This window comes from Aegilops tauschii, chromosome 1 (assembly GCF_002575655.3).
Source record: "Aegilops tauschii subsp. strangulata cultivar AL8/78 chromosome 1, Aet v6.0, whole genome shotgun sequence".
NCBI lineage: Eukaryota > Viridiplantae > Streptophyta > Magnoliopsida > Poales > Poaceae > Aegilops > Aegilops tauschii.
The window spans coordinates 452,134,400-452,153,677 of record NC_053035.3 but is presented as its reverse complement, the minus strand read 5'-3'; the positions used below and the strand labels follow the sequence as shown (position 1 = coordinate 452,153,677).

Genomic DNA, 19,278 nt, shown 5'->3' with positions numbered 1-19,278 from the left:
CATGACACATTACATAAATAATCCCTTTGCAGACCATGGTATGAAAGAACACAAAATTATGACGAGTAAACATGGTCACAGAGTTGATGGCACATGGATTGGCAATGGTGTCTACTTGGCGAAGGAGAACGTCCTCTGTGTCAGGTTCTCTACAGTATTTCATTAAGATTTTCCCCACATTACCTACAGTAAAAAAGGGGACATTCTTAGAGATGTCGTAAAAATGGAACATTACTTATAGATGTAAGATATTGTAAAACAAAGGAAAGAGGAAGGTTAGAGCACTCACGTCACCACTTCTTGGGCAAATACAGGGTTGTTCCCATAAGAAAAAAAAGAAAAAGGTTGAATAATCACTACACCAACAAAAAAGGAAAATAATCTACATTTGATAGAAATTAACATATGAATATAACAACAAAGTTCAGTGAATTGATATGTTGAACCCTTTATTTTCTAGATTTTGGTGCTGATGTTTGCCATGCAGGTCATAACAATGAGGAATGAACAAAGCATCGTTAATGTAAAAGCAGAAAATGATTCGAAATGCCATACCTTCAAAAGATAACTCTGCAATTCTGAAGGTGCTCAACATTGAAGTAGTACTTATGGTGTAGCAGCCTAAATCTCCTTAGTATACTATAGATTAAGAAGTGCTAAATTATCAAATGTATGCATGATCACTTGGGGAAGCCAATTTGCTAATTACATGGAGACAAAGGCGTAACAAACATGATGAAACATTGCAATGGATTATGAATGACCTACACAACCCACTGAGAAACGACATTGAAATAGGCATTGATGACTAATTTTTAAAATATGATTTAAAGAAGTAGTATGCTAAATAACAAAGCATGAGAAATAGGAGATCCTAACATAATGTTCAAAAATGCAAATACAAAAATAGTGTTGGAACTGATAAGCTTTTCTTAGAGGAAAACAAAACATATTTTGTGTTAATAAGGGGATACCTTATCATTTTTATATATATGCCATGATCAACACGTAGAGGCCAATCATTGCCTAACATCCATTGAGAGAACTTGTCAGTGTAGCCAAAATGAATTCAAATATGTAACAATGAGCTAAATCCGTGTTAATAGATGGAAGATATTTTTACCTGAAAAATAAATTTCAGAATCAACAATGAAATATACTGTAGAAATTAGAAAGCTTCCTTGACTGGTAACATACAAAAAACTAAAACCTTGATTACACCATCAATTATAGTGCAGAGATGAAGTAATGTTCTAGGAGAAAGAAACCATTTGATGTCAATGATAGGCTCGATGTGGTGTTAAATGACAAAACATAAATGCACATTAAATATGTAATCCATGTCATCATCTATTGAGATGGCAATATATATCTAAAACTTTGATGGTCCGGTACCGAAACATGAGTGGTATGATACCAAATCCGCTAATTTCTATCTCTGATATTTAAAATGAAAGGTGCAATGTGGCCAAGTCCCTAGGCAACTTCAGGACAAAGAGAACTATTCAATAACAATGGTGAAATTAATAATCATAGTGGTATGCATTAGTAATTATATTATGAAACTACACATGTGTTTTTGAGGTCAATAATGCAAGAGAGAACACATGAGTAATTGTGTGTGACTAGGCGAACATGACACGGTTTTGGAGCAAAGACACAAACACCAACTTTATTTTGGAGATGATGGGAGGGATGCCTCTTTGTGTTTAAAGGGGAAATTTAGCGCAAGAGACAGTGGCGTCGTTGCTTTGGTGGAGCAAGGCGCTGGTGAAGGTCATCCTTAAGGAGGCGGAGTCATCGGTTGTCGAGGGGGCCAGGGTTGAGCACATCAAGGCTACACCATAGCAGCGCGATCCCGATGTGTGTGCTCCTCCTCACGGCCGGCGCGCCTAGATCCGATGGGTTGCGTGCCTGACAAAGCCCACCAACGGAGAAGCTCAATCCTTGTCGGCCCAAGGTGAAATTGGGTGTGTATGTGTGTGTGTGTGTGTGAGAGAGAGAGAGAGAGTGTGTGTGTGTGTGTGAGTAAGAGAGAGAGAGAGAGACAGAGTGTCTATGTGTGGTGGAGGCGGTATTGGTAGAGTTATGGGCCCTGGTACAGATTCTACGGATGCTCCTTAGTTGACAGGTTTCGGTTGGAGATTTAAGGGGGAGCACCACCCCCTAAAATTTACGGTGAGGCAAGATTAAAGTTGGAAGGTTCGGTAAGAAAGTTGTAAATGGTATGTGGTGAAGGATTATTGGCGGAGGGTTGCATATTTTCCTGAGTATGTCTAGCACTTTTAAGGAAATAATCTCATACGTAAATAAATCTAACTTAAATGAGCTTACAAAATAGTTACAGGCAGAACATACACTTCCCAAAATATACTCTAGTTATTCTGACCATGCAATTTCTGACTAAAAGAAGCTTACAAAATCACTGCAACTAAAAACAAAAATTAAACCAGTCTTGCATCACCACATATCCCAGCTATTTAATCAATGTATCTTGAGTGGCTAATTAATCCTAATCCATTTGTTCAAGCTCTGTAACTACAAGTACATCCATGTTTCTCGATGGCATGTGACACAGGTTCTAGACCTGGTCGCCTTGTTCACTAAACACAGTGAGCGCTCGAGGCGTTGTGAAGCAGGCAAAGTCTTAATGGTGTGTGTGGAGTAACTAACCTTATATGTTTGCCTAATGCGCAACACACACCCCGTAGAGGAGTCGGACTAAAGTTTTCACACCCCCTTGCTGTCATAGTTAGTGCTGGCAAGGCCGTCTCATATATAGCTAGTTTTGGGAGAATTTCTTTGATTCAATCTTCATTGTCGGGCATACCAAACTTCATGATGTCCTATTATGGACTGCCTGTAGGGGTGGAAAAAATAATGGACTTCTTTACAACTAGATTATTGTGGTAGGAAGAGCAAATAAAAAATAAACACCACCTAGTGAAATGGTCCAAAGTATTCAGACCAAAAGACCTAGGGGGATTGGCAATTTAGAACTTGACACTGATGAATCAAGATTTGTTGTGTAAATGGTGATAGGAGTTATATAAGAGTGAGGGGCTTTGGGAAACTATTTTGCAAAGAAATACTGCAATAATATATGTATCACTAGGGTCAACCCAAACAAAAAGATTTTCAATTATGGAAAGGGTTGTTGAAATACAAAGAACATTTCTTTTCTTTCTTACAGTGGGGCATGTTAGAAATATTAGATTTTAGGAAGATTGATGGTTTTGGGACAAACCTTCGAAGGATAATTATCCTAGATTGTATAATATATGTTTTAATAAAAATATATCTAGTTGACAATATTAGGTTCAGGGGAACCTCATGGGGTCACTCCTTGGACCTCTGGACACGTATTAAAGAAGCTTGTGATGAGATACAACTTAGTGATCATGAAGATACCATTAGATGGATCTTAACCAAGAATGGAATTTGCACATTTAAATATTATTACAGACAGTTGATTGCTGATAGGAGTGAATGGCCACATAAATTTATATATGTGGAAGACCAAAGTACCTTGTTAAAGTGTTTTTGTGGATGACTCTTAAGAACAAAACCAACCAAAGATAATCCGATCAAAAGGAGTTGGGTGGGGGACAAAGCTTGTCCTTCTTGTGAAAAAGATGAGTCTATCAATCATCCGTTTTGCAATGTTGTATTGCCAGGATGCTCTAGAATGTTATAAAATGCTCTTTTAGATTTTCCAATGTTCTTGAAAATGTGCAACATTCATTCAATTTGTTGATTAAAAAAGTTCATAAAACTGAAAACATTAATTGATGGTGGGAATTTCAGATGTTCTTTGGGCCGTATGGAGATCAAGGAATAATGATGTTTTGTAAATATGAGGATTACTGACCCTATGTCCCAGTTAACATGATTGACAGGTCGCTTAATGATTGGGTCACTTTGCATAAACAACTGGAAAATCAAGAAATACTAACGTGGGGAACAAGAATGTTCGAAATGATAGAAAATGAGATCTTCAGGGCGATAAATGGCTGGTGACTGGGTGTGGCTAGGATCACTATGGGCCGATGACTAAAGTTGGCGATGGTTCTCACTCCAGGCACTCGACTATGATCTTCCTTGTGGTCTCCATAGTATGTCAAAGCATGTGTAGTAGCTTAACTTGAACATGTTGCTCACATCTTCTCATTTATCTAGGTGTCTATTATGCTTTATTGTTAGTTAGTGTGGTACTGTCCCTGGTCGTTCATTTGTGAGTTGTTACACCTGAGGCCCGATGTGCAGTTAGCACATGATGTAACAAGTCCATGCATCATCCTCCCTTGGTAGCTTTTGCTGCTATCTTTGGGTGGTGTTACTAGTTTGTAATAACTATGGTGGTTTCATGTAAATAAAATCAGAGTAGCTATTCTTTTTTCACACACAAAATACCCCTTGCTATGCATAAATGAGCCTTATGGACCTATGGGGTTTATCCTAGGATTTATTGGGAATTAATAAATGGGATCCACCTGGTAATTTCAACACATAGCACAATTGGTGCATTAAACATTCGATAGATGAGAGTAATTCTTAATTGGGGAAAAGAGGTCTTGGGTTTAGTTTCCTTCTCTCTGTAGTTTTTGCTTTTATTTTGTTCTCAATACACCACAGAGTATAGTTTTTCCTCTATGTAATGTATACTTATTGTCATGTCCTCCATTTTACTTGCATAATTGCAATTACATTACAATTAGACCCTTAACTAAAAAATGTCTTTCACAAGGATCACATATCATGGTTTTTTGACATGGTATCGGTTGATTTTTGTCATTATATAGAAGTTATATTCCATTATGATTTACCAGAATACCATTTCAAAAACTCTTGGGGCGGTTGTGCTCACCAGCTCCAAGGGTGAGGCACAACGATAGTAGAGACAAGAGAGAACATCAACATTGTAAAATCATCAATGCGATCCTTGAGCTCTTCATCAATGAAACGACCAACAATAGTGTGATGTGGTTTTCACGGTGAGTGGAAACATTTTAGTCAGGGTCCGAGCAAAATACACATCGGTTGTCTGCTGCCAAAGTGTCCCAAAGCAAGAAGTAGGCATCTTCGTATTGGATAACTTTCCTCACGATACATTTGGACTACTACACGGGTCTCAAACAAATGAATTGTCCAGATAGACCAGGAACCCAAATATATATGTGAAAAATCTAGATTGGCCCAGTATGGCCAACATTCTACTGACTCCTCCCATGCCCATCTACACAATCTACATTTTGCACTGCTCTAGGCCTCACTCACTTAGTCAATCACCTTTGTTGCATTGATCTTCTTTTGGTTTACCAATCTAGCGCAGGGTAAGAGCTTCATATATAGCCACATACTACAGTGTAGTAGTTAATACAAGGCTAGGAGATTGTTGTACCAGTCAAACATTAAAAAAATCACATGATTTGGTGGGATATGTTAGAACATGCACTCAACTACTCAAGTCAAATAGAGTGCATCTATGTTGTAACCTCATTCTCTTTCGGTGGGAGTGGAAACTACACCAACTAACCTGAGCATAGAGCAAACAGTCATAAGCCATGTCTACATGATATATACACAACTATAAACACATATGTTCAGATGTGATCTAGACATTCACCCTAAGCTTGTCACATCAATAATGCAATGGCCGACTAGTTACGATGAAAACCGATATAAACCACATGTAGAATCCCTATGGCTATGTGCTAATTAGTTGTTTAGTTAGAAGGAAAATTAGGTGGGGTCAAATCAACGTGAGCAATATATTTTTCTTTTAGTACATCCTCTTTTGGGATTGGGTTTGACTATCTGATGTCCAATAGGTTCAAAACTATTGATGATCCTAGACATATGGTGTTCACCATGGAGGAACTCACAATGATAATTGCACTTCTCATTTTGCCTGTCGTACATGGTAAGAGACGTAGCAAAAGATTGTTGTATATAATCACTGAATCTTGGTAGTGATTTCCAAACTGTATGAAGTACCGAAGCATGAGAGAATTGAAGCAAGATGGTTTACGGTGCCAAGAAACATAAATGTCATGTAGTAGATTTTAGAGTTCAGAGCTTACGAACAAGCTTGTGAGGCACGTGTTGCTATGGCACATCGGCCAAGGATCGTCCCCATGATCCCCAAAGCATGCCAGCCATCAGCGATAGAGGTAGGCAAGAAAGTGGCAGCGAGAACACGCCTGAGCAAGGGGAGGCACAAAATAGGCACCAAGATAGAGGTCATAATGTTGCACGCCCATGTCGACCTTGCTTACATCACCACGTTGTCATGTTTTGGTTGGGTTGGCAGCAACATGGTGGCCCACTGAGACGAAAGTGCAGATGAAGGTCGGGCAGATGACGTAACATAGGTGAAGGATCACAAAATTAGAAGACATGGCTTCTGAAGGTGAATTATGCAAAATTGCCACGTGGAAGCATGCATTTGTAGACAAAAATAATAATCTGACCTCACTGAAATATGCGAATTTTCGGAAATTCTTTTGGATTTGGATTATCAAAATTCACTTAACTTTAACTGATTTTGATTAAATTTAAGTTTATTTTTAAATGAGTTTGAATCTGGCTCGAAATTTTGGGATTATGAATATTTCGGTACCCACCAAAATTATTGAAATTTCATTGAAATTTTGAACCCAAAAATATGGCCAGATAGGTCCGTCGATGACATGCTTAAAAAACTTGACTCGGATGTTCGTGTTGGTATAGTATTAGGACTAACCTGGCATCCTTGAATAGTTTTAGGATTTGCATTCCTCAATTCACATTCGAGTTATTCCGACCATGTATGTTGCTGCTAACTAAATTAAGAAGCTTACAAAACCACTGCAACAACTTCCCTTAAAAAAACACTGCAACGACCGAAGAAACGATCAACCTTAAAGCCTGCATATCCCAGCTAATCAATCGACGCGTCTCCAACAGTTAATTAATCCTAATACATTTATTCAACTCCTACAAGTTCATCCATGGTTCTCGATGGCTGGATGGATCAGTAGCACTTGTTGGGGTCGCTGGGGCGGAACATGAAGTTGCCGACGGAGTAGAGCGCCTGCAGGCCGTCGCCCTGCTTGACGAAGGACTCGAACTTGAGCGGCAGCCCCTTGCCAGCGGCCGGTTGGTCGGCGAGGCTGCACACCGCCGACGACGAGCTCTCCACGTACACCTTGCACTCTTTGCTGGTGAAGGACGCCATCTGCGACGACTGGATGATGAAGTAGCCGCCCTGGCCTGTCACCCCTCCCACCCTCTTCAGCCGCCGTGGGCCGTGCCGGCACTGCAGGTACACCACCGCGCCTGCACATGCACATATACGCACGCAATGTATCGATCGATGTAAGGACGAAGGAGCACATGCATGCATGCGAATATGCGATGCGTACGTATCGTACGTGGTTGAAGAACGCAGAGGTTGGGATCAGAGTTAACCTTGGAGCGGGGAGGCTTCCATGTCGGCGTTGTAGCCACTGTACCTGCAGGTCCTGCACCAGACCATGCCCTGCACGCCGATGCTGAAGTTCACCGGCGACTGAGGCGGGGGCAGGCCCACGGCGGAGGCGCTGGTGCCAAGTAGAGAGAGGAGCACGGCGGAGAGGGAGAACACAAGAATGCACTTGGCTAGCACAGCCATGGTACAAGGCTATACTAGGCAGACAGAACAGAAGCAGCTATTGGCTAGGACAAGACAAACTAGCTAGGAATGATACGTTGCGAAGACAAGAAGCTAGAGGTTGCAAATTTATAGTAGTACATACTTGTGTGACAGTGCGAGCTTAGTACTAGCTGAGCAATTGCATGATACTATATAATACTTCTTTTTTACATCAAAGTACTCTATTTGCAAGGTGATCACCATATTAATCTTTTAGTACAGAAGTATCAGCAAGCTCCACAGGTGTCTTCCATCCAACCCGCACTCACATTACTTCTAGCTAGTTTTAAATCATGATACTAGTATTCGTGCTTGCTGTTTACGCAATGGATTAATTAGCGGACATCGTCATTTGACCAAGTTGTTGTTTATTTCATGGGCCAAGTTGTGCCGGATGTACTACGAGGTTCGTCGGGGAAACATGCATACATGGTGCAGTCGCATGTGGCTTGGAGCCTTGTTGGAGTGCATCGCAAGCGTGCTACTTTCAAAGCGCTGTCACTTGCTTCCAGGTAACTGAAGCAAGCGTCTAGAGTAATTAATAAGTGATCATCTTAATTCACATACACGTACTGCGTATGTTTCGAAGAGACGGCCGGCAGTTTGCAGTGGTGGAGTACCGCACACCCTAGCACGTACGTTAACCCATCTGAGTACGTATCAGCAAAACGAGGGCCGGCGGGCGCGTTGGGTGGATGAGAGAAGGCATATTGTATATATATCTGGTGTACATATACGTGCACCAGAAACCTTGCAGCATTATACGTAGCGTTCAAGGCATATTGGATCGTCCATCCCGGTCCATCGGGATTCTGGGAATGTATGCTTTCATCTGATTATGTGTTCAGAGTTTCTTCTTCTGCATCGATCGGTTTTGTGGTTCGGGAGTGGGCTTGGCCCTTGCTGAGTTGCTGTATCGGTTTTTCCCAATTAACTGGGCAACAATTTTCTTCTTAATCAATGAAACAGGCAAATCTTTTTGCCTCGTGTTAAAAAAAAGTATCTACTTCTTCTTCGGAGTAATCAAAGGCAGATAATGGCACAAATGCTATGTGCGTGCCCTTGTGATGAGTCTGGTCAGGCCTTGCATCTAAATCCTAAGAATTTTTTCCAAAAAGGAAATCCTAAGATAGAATATCCGGCGAAAACCAAGTTATAATGAAAACTTAAAGTCAACGGAACAGGATTTGAATATCCAGTATCTAACTTGATTTCCACCGAATATTCTCGTAAGTCCCAAGGGGGTAGTTTTCATGGAAACATGATTTGAAGAGGCAACTCGTCAATGGAATCAATTGGTCAAGAAACTGCCAAGATTTTCTAGTGATCATTAGTCAAAGATACCTCTTGTGAATGTTGCTTTCGGTTGTCTTTGGTGACAACAAGTGCTTTCTTTCCCTTTTTTTTAAGATCCAAATTTAAATCAAAATGTCTCTTGAACAAAGTTTACAAATCATGAACCGTGCTCACCGTTGCATTTCTGGCGGCGATATCTTTGAAACTAGATCACATCTTGATAGGTTTGAACAAACCTTTTTAGACGCAACTTGTACTTCCAACGACTACATGCTTGTGCTCCCTAGGATGCCATACTTGTACTTCCCACATCGTAGTGTACCCCAGCAAGATGCAACATGTACTTCCTGTGCAGTGCACCTTTCATATCAGATCGAGAAAAGGGTATAATCAATGTTGTACAAAACTCGGCCCAGAGAGATAAGTGTAGAAACTATGCAACATACATAAATGGAAATTGGAGGAAGACATACATAGAAAAGGAGTTGCGGATTTTCAGAGGATTGCAAAGGCATCATGTGGGATTTGTTCAACTACCACAAAGCAAAGTAGCTCAAAAGCCAATTGAGGGTGCTATGATGACAATCATGAAAACTAACCGAGTGAAGTGGCGTAGAGCTTGTTTCCATTAAATTCCAATTGTGATTCAGTAGATAACAATATTTTTTAATCTTTGAACAACTAGAGAATAGTAAGAGCTAAATATCTACTATCATAAGTATGCTTGAAGTGATTATAAGAAAGGTGATGATTGGGATTTAAAAACAAATATTGAAGTGTGGAGGATGATAACAACATGTTTGCCCAAATATTTCTAGGAAAACTAGATCACATAGTTTGGTAACCGCCACGCCATGTGGAACAATGATGTTCACTACACAACTTCTATTCTTGTAGATTTTGTTGCGCCTCCAAGCATAGAGTTTTGTAGGACATCAACAAATTTCTCTCGAGTGGATGACATAAGGTTTATCAACCCACAGGAGGCATAGGATGAATGTATTCTCCTCTCAAGTAACCCTGCAATAAGATACAAGAGGTCTCTTGTATCCCCAATACACCCAATGGTGCACTAGTTCGCGTAGAGATCAATTTGATGGTAGATAGGTAATATAGATGGTGGTAATATTTTTGTATTTTCTGAAATAACAAGAGCAGCAAGGAAGCAAGATGGACACGCTGAGCTTCTCAATGCTTGGAACAAGGCCTAGGGTCATAGGTTTCACTCATGTCAACTCCCAACATGATAACTTCATTAAAATACATGATACAACCTAACAAAAAGTTCCTTTTTTGTTGGATCAATTCTGGAAGAGATAAGTAGGTATGGCTAGGAACAACTTTAAGTTGGCCTATCTAATCTATATGACATGCCCAATGTCACCTCGGGCAGCCCCAGCAACTATAATAAAGAATCACCTCATGATCTATATCATTCAATCTTTGTCTAATGAATCACCCCAATGTAACTATGGGTGTCTCCAGGGGTTATACTAGATACGAATCATGTAATCTAATTAACTCCTTAAGTATCACATGAACAAGATTCGATCCATAAATGTACTCCTCGCAAGAAGTACGACATACAATTCAACTAATCATCGTGCCCAAGATCATAATCATGGTGGCAAATCATAAGATCAATATAGAGAGATGCTTGACACAGAGCTACTACAACAAACCCTCAACCCCAAAGGGTCTACTCACACATCACTATGAGAGGATGACAAATAAAATTATTGGTGATGGAGATGATGGAGGTGTCCCCGACGAAGTTATAGCGTCACGAAGGAGAGGGGTAAGGGGGATCGTCCTCCTTCTTGTTCCTTGGCCTTCTCCTTTGGTTAGAGGTTTGTTTTCCCCTCTGGTTTTCATGGCTATGGTGACCTAGAGGCGAGAGACTCCCTAAGGTTGGATCTGACTTCGGGGGAGCAGTTTTCTGGATGCTAAAATCTATTGGAAATATGCCCTAAGGAAATAATAACGGTGTTAGGATTTATTTTCATCTTAATAACTAATGTTTACATTCTATGCTATAAATGTTATGGATCTCAAACCTGCGAAAACCAAGAGGTTCAGAGGAAAAATCATATGCACATGTAGACTTATAAACGGTAAAATAAGATTTATAGTCTCGCCTCTAGGACTAGCTTAAGTGTTGCATGATGGTTCCGTTTTCCTAATCATGGGCATGGTTAAGTGTAACGATGATGCTGGCAACTTTGAGGGCATGATGGTAGAAGCACATTGGTGTTTTTAATTGACCTTAGTTGTATGTTATACTAAGAGAAGAAATCATCACAAGTCAATTGTCCATAATGCAGGATAGTTAGAATATGCACAATTCCTAACACCATGAGAGCATCGAGTCACTCCATACTATGGTGCACTATGGGGTTCTTCTAACATCAACCGTAACAGGGTGATCATAATGACAACTAATAGGTTCATCGGAAATGTATGATAAGGGACTGGATGGCTCGAGACTGGGATTTGCTCCTCCCGTGATGGAGATATTCTTAGGGCCCTCCCGGTGTGACGACATCCATGATCTGAAGGAAATATGCCCTAGAGGCAATAATAAAGTTGTTATTTATATTTCCTTATATCATGATAAATGTTTATTATTCATGCTAGAATTGTATTAGCCGGAAACTTAGTACATGTGTGAATACATAGACAAACAGAATGTTCCTAGTATGCCTCTACTTGACTAGCTCGTTAATCAAAGATGGTTAAGTTTCCTAGCCATAGACATGTGTTGTCATTTGATGAACGGGATCACATCATTAGGAGAATGATGTGATGGACAAGACCCATTCGTTAGCTTAGCATTATGATCGTTATAGTTTCATTGCTACTGATTTCTTCATGACTTATACATGTTCCTATGACTATGAGATTATGCAACTCCCGAATACCAAAGGAACACTTTGTGTGCTATCAAACGTCACAACGTAACTGGGTGATTATAAAGATACTCTACAGGTGTCTCTGATGATGTTTGTTGAGTTGGCATAGATCAAGATTAGGATTTGTCACTCCGATTGTTGGAGAGGTATCTCTGGGCCCTCTCGGTAATGCACATCACTATAAGCCTTGCAAGCAATGTGACTAATGAGTTAGTTGCGGGATGATGCATTACAGAACGAGTAAAGAGACTTGCCGCTAAAGAGATTGAACTAGGTATGGTGATACCGACGATCGAATCTCGGGCAAGTAACAAACCGATGACAAAGGGAACAACGTATGTTGATATGCGGTTTGACCGATAAAGATCTATAGAATATGTAGGAGCCAATATGAGCATCCAGGTTCCGCTATTGGTTATTGACCGGAGATGTGTCTCGGTCATGTCTACATAGTTCTCGAACCCGTAGGGTCCGCACGCTTAACGTTCGATGACGATTTGGATTATGAGTTATGTGATTTGATGACCGAAGTTTGTTCGGAGTCCCGGATGAGATCGGGGACATGACGAGGAGTCTCGAAATGGTCGAGAGGTAAAGATCGATATATTGGAAGGCTATATTCGGACATCGGAAAGGTACCGAGTGATTCAGGTATTTTTCGGAGTACCGGAGAGTTACGGGAATTCGCCGGGAGAAGTATTGGGCCTTATTGGGCCATACGGGAATAGAGAAGGCATGCCAAAGGGAAGGAGGCGCCCCCCCCCCATGGGTCCGAATTGGACTAGGGGAAAGGGGGCGGCGCCCCCCTTGCCCTTTCCTACGCCCTCTCTCTTTCCCTCTTTCTTCTCTCCTACTCCGGAAACGAAAAGGGGAATCCTACTAGGACTTGGGAGTCCTAGTAGGACTCTCCACACTTGGCGTGCCCCTTCTAGGCCCGGCCTCCTCCTCCTCCCTTCTTTATATACGTGGGCAAGGGACACCCCAAAGGCACAACAAAGTTTCTCTTAGCCGTGTGCGGTGCCCCCCTCCACAGTTACACACCTCTGTCATATCGTCGTAGTGCTTAGGCGAAGCCCTGCGCCGGTAACTTCATTATCACCGTCACCACGCCGTCATGCTGACGGAACTCTCCCTCGGCCTCAACTGGATCAAAAGTACGAGGGACATCACCGAGCTGAATGTGTCAGATCGCGGAGGTGCCGTGCTATCGGTACTTGATCGGTTGGATCGCGAAGACGTTTGACTACATCAACCGCGTCACTTGACGCTTCCGCTTACGGTCTACGAGGGTACGTGGACAACAGTCTCCCTCTCGTTGCTATGCAACACATAGATCTTGCGTGATTGTAGGAATTTTTTTGAAATTACTGTGTTCCCCAACAGTGGTATCAGAGCCAGGTTTATGCGTAGATGTTATATTCATGAGTAGAACACAAAGAGTTGTGGGCATAATAGTCATACTGCTTACCAGCATGTCATACTTTGATTCGGCGTTATTGTTGGATGAAGCGGCCCGGACCGACATTACGCGTACGCTTACGCGAGACTGGTTCTACCGACGTGCTTTGCACACAGGTGGCTGGCGGGTGTCAGTTTCTCCAACTTTAGCTGAATCGAGTGTGACTACGCCCGGTCCTTGTTGAAGGTTAAAACATCACATACTTGACAAAAAATCATTGTGGTTTTGATGCCTAGGTAAGAACGGTTCTTGCTCAGCCCGTAGCAGCCACGTAAAACTTGCAACAACAAAGTAGAGGACGTCTAACTTGTTTTTGCAGGGCATGTTGTGATGTGATATGGTCAAGACGTGATGAGATATAAATTGTTGTATGAGATGATCATGTTTTGTTAAAGTTATCGTCAACTGGCAGGAGCCTTATGGTTGTCTCTTTATTGCATAAGATGCAAGTGCCATGTAATTGCTTTACTTTATCGCTATGCGATAGCAATATTTGCAAAAGCAATAGCTGGTGACACGACCATGTGACGACACGTTGATAAAAGATCAAGATGATGGAGATCATGTTGTCATGCCGGTAACAATGGAGATCATGACAGTACTTTAGAGATGGAGATCAAAAGCACAAGATGATGATGGCCATATCATGTCACATATTTTGATTGCATGTGATGTTTATCTTTTATACATTTTATTTTGCTTAGTTCGGCGGTAGCTTTATAAGATGATCCCTTACTAAAATTTCAAGGTATAAGTGTTCTTCCTGAGTATGCACCGTTGCGACAGTTCTTCGTGCCGAGACACCACGTGATGATCGGGTGTGATAAGCTCTATGTTCACATACAACGGGTGCAAGCCAGTTTTGCACACGCAGAATACTCGGGTTAAACTTGACGAGCCTAGCATATGCAGATATGGCCTCGGAACACTGAGACCGAAAGGTCGAGCATGAATCATATAATAGATATGATCAACATACTGATGTTCACCATTGAAAACTACTCCATCTCACGTGATGATCGGACATGGTTTAGTTGATATGGATCACGTGATCATTTAGATGACTAGAGGGATGTCTATCTAAGTGGGAGTTCTTAAGTAATTGATTAATTGAACTTTAATTTATCATGAACTTAGTCCTGATAGTATTTGCATAACTATGTTGTAGATCAATAGCTGGCGATGTAGCTCCCCGTTTATTTTTGATATGTTCCTAGAGAAAAATAAGTTGAAAGATGATAGTAGCAATGATGCGGACTTGGTCCGTGATCTGAGGATCATCCTCGTTGCTGCACAGAAGAATTATGTCCTTGATGCACCGCTAGGTGACAAACCTATTGCAGGAGCAGATGCAGACGTTATGAATGTTTGAAAAAGCTCGGTATGATGACTACTTGATAGTTTAAGTGCACCATGCTTTACGGCTTAGAACCGGGACTTCAAAAAATGTTTTGAACGCCACGGAGCATATAAGATGTTCCCAGAGTTGAAATTGGTATTTCATACTCATGCCCATGTCGAGAGGTATGAGGCCTCTGACAGTACTTTGCCTACAAGATGGAGGAGAATAGCTCAACCAGTGAGCATGTGCTCAGATTGTCTGGGTACTACAATTGCTTGAATCAAGTGGGAGTTAATCTTCCAGATAAGATAGTAATTGACAAAGTTCTCTAGTCACTATCAGCAAGTTATTAGAACTTCGTGATGAACTATAATATGCAACGGATGACGAAAGTAATTCCCGAGCTCTTCGCGATGCTGAAATCGGCGAAGGTAGAAATCAGGAAAGAGCATCAAATGTTGATGGTTTACAAGACCACTAGTTTCAAGAAATGGGAAAAGGAATAGAAAGGGAACTTCAAGAAAGAATGACAAACAAGTTGTCACTCCCGTGAAGAAACCCAAAGCTAGACTCAAGCCTGAAACTGAGTGCTTCTACTGCAAAGGAAATGGTCACTGGAAGTGGAACTGCCCCTAGATACTTGGCGGATAAGAAGCATGGCAAAGTGAACAAAGGTATATTTGATATACATGTTACTGATGTGTGCTTTAATAGTGTTTATAGCAACCCCTCGGTATTTGATACTAGTTCAGTTGCTAAGAGTAGTAACTCGAAACAAGAGTTGGGAAATAAACAGAGACTAGTTAAGGGCGAGGTGATGATGTGTTGGAAATGATTCCAAGGATGATAAGATCACCATCGCACACTCCCTTTACCTTCGGGATTAGTGTTGAACCTAAAATAAATGTTATTTGGTGTTTGTGTTGAGCATGAATATGATTAGATCATGTTTATTGCAATACAGTTATTCATTTAAGTCAAAGAATAATTGTTGTTCTGTTTACATGAATAAAACCTTCTATGCTCATACACTCAAAATAAATGGTTTATTGAATCTCGATCGTGTTGATACACATATTCATAATATTGATGCTAAAAGATGCAAAGTTGATAATGATAGTGCAACATATTTGTGGCACTACCGTTTAGGTCATATTGGTGTAAAGCGCATGAAGAAACTCCATGCTGATGGGCTTCTAGAATCACTTGATTATGAATCACTTGATGCTTGCGAACCATGCCTCATGGGCAAGATGACTAAGACTCCCTTCTCCAGAACAATGGAGCGAGCCACTGACTTATTGGAAATAAAACATACCGATGTATGCGGTCCAATGAGTGTTGAGGCTCACGGCGGGTATCATTGTTTTCTGACCTTCACAGATGATTTGAGCAGATATGTGTATATCTACTTGATGAAACACAAGTCTGAAACACTTGAAAAGTTCAAAGATTTTCAGAGTGAAGTAGAGAATCATCGTAACAAGAAAATAAAGTTTCTACGATCTGATCGCAGAGGCAAATATTTGAGTTACGAGTTTGGCCTTCAATTAAGACAATGTGGAATAGTTTCACAAACTCAAGCCACCTGGAACACCACAACATAATGGTGTGTGCGAACGTCATAACCGTACTTTATTGGATATAGTGCAATCTATGGTGTCTCTTACCGATTTACCACTATCATTTTGGGGTTATGCATTAGAGACAACTACATTCACGTTAAATAGGGCACCGTCTAAATCCATTGAGACGACACCGTATGAACTATGTTTTGGCAAGAAACCTAAGCTGTCGTTTCTTAAAGTTTGAGGTTGCAATGCTTATGTGAAAAAGTTTCAACCTGATAAGCTCAAACCCAAATCGAAGAAGTGCGTCTTCATAGGATACCCGAAAGAAAATGTTGGGTACACCTTCTATCACAGATCCGAAGGCAAGATCTTTGTTGCTAAGAATGGATCCTTTCTAGAGAAGGAGTTTCTCTCGAAAGAAGTGAGTGGGAGGAAAGTAGAACTTGATGAGGTAATTGTATCTTCTCCCAAATTGGAAAATAGTTCATCACAGAAATCAGTTCCACTGATGCCTACACCAATTAGTGAGGAAGATTAATGATGATGATCATGAAACTTCAGATCAAGTTACTACCAAACCTCGTAGGTCAACCAGAGTATGGTCCGCACCAGAGTGGTACGGTAATCCTATTCTGGAGGTCATGTTACTTGACCATGACGAACCTATGAACTATGAGGAAGCGATGATGAGCCCAGATTCCACGAAATGGCTTGAGGCCATGAAATCTGAGATAGGATCCATGTATGAGAAAAAGTGTGGACTTTGTTTGACTTGCCCGATGATCGGCAAGCCATAGAAAATAAATGGATCTTCAAGAGGAAGACGGACGCTGATAGTAGTGTTACTATCTACAAAACTAGACTTGTCGAGAAAGGTTTTTGACAAGTTCAAGGTGTTGACTACAATGAGATTTTCTCACTTGTATCGATGCTTAAAAGTCTGTCCGAATCATGTTAGTAATTGCCACATTTTATGAAATTTGGCAAATGGATGTCAAACCTGCATTCCTTAAATGGATTTCTTAAAGAAGAGTTGTATATGATGCAACCAGAAGGTTTTGTCGATCCTAAAGGTGCTAACAAAGTGTGCAAAGCTCCAACGATCCATCTATGGACTGGTGCAAGCATCTCGGAGTTGGAATATATGCTTTGATGAGTTGATCAAAGCATATAGTTTTATACAGACTTGCGGTGATGCCTATATTTACAAAAAAGTGAGTGGGAGCACTACAGCCTTTCTGATAAGTATATGTGAATGACATATTGTTGATAGGAAATGATGTAGAATTTTCTGGAAAGCATAAAGGAGTGTTTGAAAGGAGTTCTTCAAAGAAAGACCTCAGTGAAGCTACTTACATATTGGGCATCAAGATCTATAGAGATAGATCAAGACGCTTGATAAGTTTTTTCAATTAGTACATACCTTGACAAGTTTTTGAAGTAGTTGAAAATAGAACAGTCAAAGAAGGAGTTCTTGCCTGTGTTGCAAGGTGTGAAGTTGAGTAAGACTCAAAGCCCGACCACGGTAGAAGATAGAGAGAGAATGAAAGTCATTCCCTATGCCTCAGTCATAGGTTCTATAAAGTATGCCATGCTATGGACCAGACCTATTGTATACCCTGCCCTGAGTTTGGCAAGGGAGTACAATAGTGATCTAGGAGTAGATCACTGGACATTGGTCAAAATTATCCTTAGAGGACTAAGGAAATATTTCTCAGTTATGGAGGTGACAAAGAGTTCGTCATAAAGAGTTACCTCGATGCAAGCTTTGACACCGATCTGGATGACTCTGAGTCTCGATCTGGATACACATTGAAAGTGGAGCATTTAGCTAGAGTAGCTCCGTGCAGAGCATTGTAGACATAGAAATTTGCAAAATACATACGGATCTGAATGTGGCAGACACATTGACTAGACCTCTCTCACAAGCAAAACATGATCACACCTTAGTACTCTTTGGGTGTTAATCACATGGCGATGTGAACTAGATTATTGACTCTAGTAAACCCTTTGGGTATTGATCACATGGCAATGTGAACTATAGAGTGTTAAATCACATGACGATGTGAACTATTGGTGTTAAATCACATGGCGATGTGAACTAGATTATTGACTCTAGTGCAAGTGGGAGACTGGAGGAAAAATGCCCTAGAGGCAATAATAAAGTTGTTATTTATATTTCCTTATATCATGATAAATGTTTATTATTCATGCTAGAATTGTATTAGCCGGAAACTTAGTACATGTGTGAATACATAGACAAACAGAATGTCCCTAGTATGCCTCTACTTGACTAGCTCGTTAATCAAAGATGGTTAAGTTTCCTAGCCATAGACATGTGTTGTCATTTGATGAACGGGATCACATCATTAGGAGAATGATGTGATGGACAAGACTCATTCGTTAGCTTAGCATTATGATCGTTACAGTTTCATTGGTACTGCTTTCTTCATGACGTATACATGTTCCTATGACTATGAGATTATGCAACTCCCGAATACCAGAGGAACACTTTGTGTGCTATCAAACGTCACAACGTAACTGGGTGATTATAAAGATGCTCTATAGGTGTCTCTGATGATGTTTGTTGAGTTGGCATAGAAGAAGATTAGGATTTGTCACTCCGATTGTCGGAGAGGTATCTCAGGGCCCTCTCGATAATGCACATCACTATAAGCCTTGCAAGCAATGTGACTAATGAGTTAGTTACGGGATGATGCATTACGGAACGAGTAAAGAGACTTGCCGGTAATGAGATTGAACTAGGTATGGTGATACCGACGATCGAATCTCGGGCAAGTAACATACCGATGACAAAGGGAACAATGTATGTTGTTATGCGGTTTGACCGATAAAGATCTTCATAGAATATGTAGGAGCCAATATGAGCATCCAGGTTCCGCTATTGGTTATTGACCGGAGATGTGTCTCAGTCATGTCTACATAGTTCTTGAACCCGTAGGGTCCACACGCTTAACGTTCGATGACGATTTGTATTATGAGTTATGTGATTTGATGGCCGA

The 19,278-nt window shown here is 40.8% G+C and overlaps 1 protein-coding gene across 1 annotated transcript; it reads right to left on the bottom strand.

Annotated features, from left to right (window-relative positions):
* Positions 1-6,751: 6,751 nt before the first annotated feature.
* Positions 6,752-7,720, bottom strand: LOC109738525 (non-classical arabinogalactan protein 31). The gene is made up of 2 exons (XM_020297617.4): positions 7,453-7,720; positions 6,752-7,320 (listed from the first exon to the last, which is right to left on the bottom strand). The coding sequence occupies exons 1-2, from the start codon at positions 7,652-7,654 to the stop codon at positions 7,016-7,018; spliced, it is 507 nt and encodes a 168-aa protein (XP_020153206.1). The 5' UTR covers positions 7,655-7,720; the 3' UTR covers positions 6,752-7,015.
* Between the last annotated feature and the right edge of the window lie 11,558 nt (positions 7,721-19,278).

What these genes read in the sequence shown, in the direction of transcription:
- LOC109738525 (XM_020297617.4), bottom strand. Translation starts at nt 7,654, where the DNA reads ATGGCTGTGCTAGCCAAGTGCATTCTTGTGTTCTCCCTCTCCGCCGTG. An exon ending in GGAAGCCTCCCCGCTCCAAG is followed by an intron (nt 7,321 to 7,452) that starts GTTAACTCTGAT and finishes GTGCATGTGCAG; the next exon opens with GCGCGGTGGTGTACCTGCAG.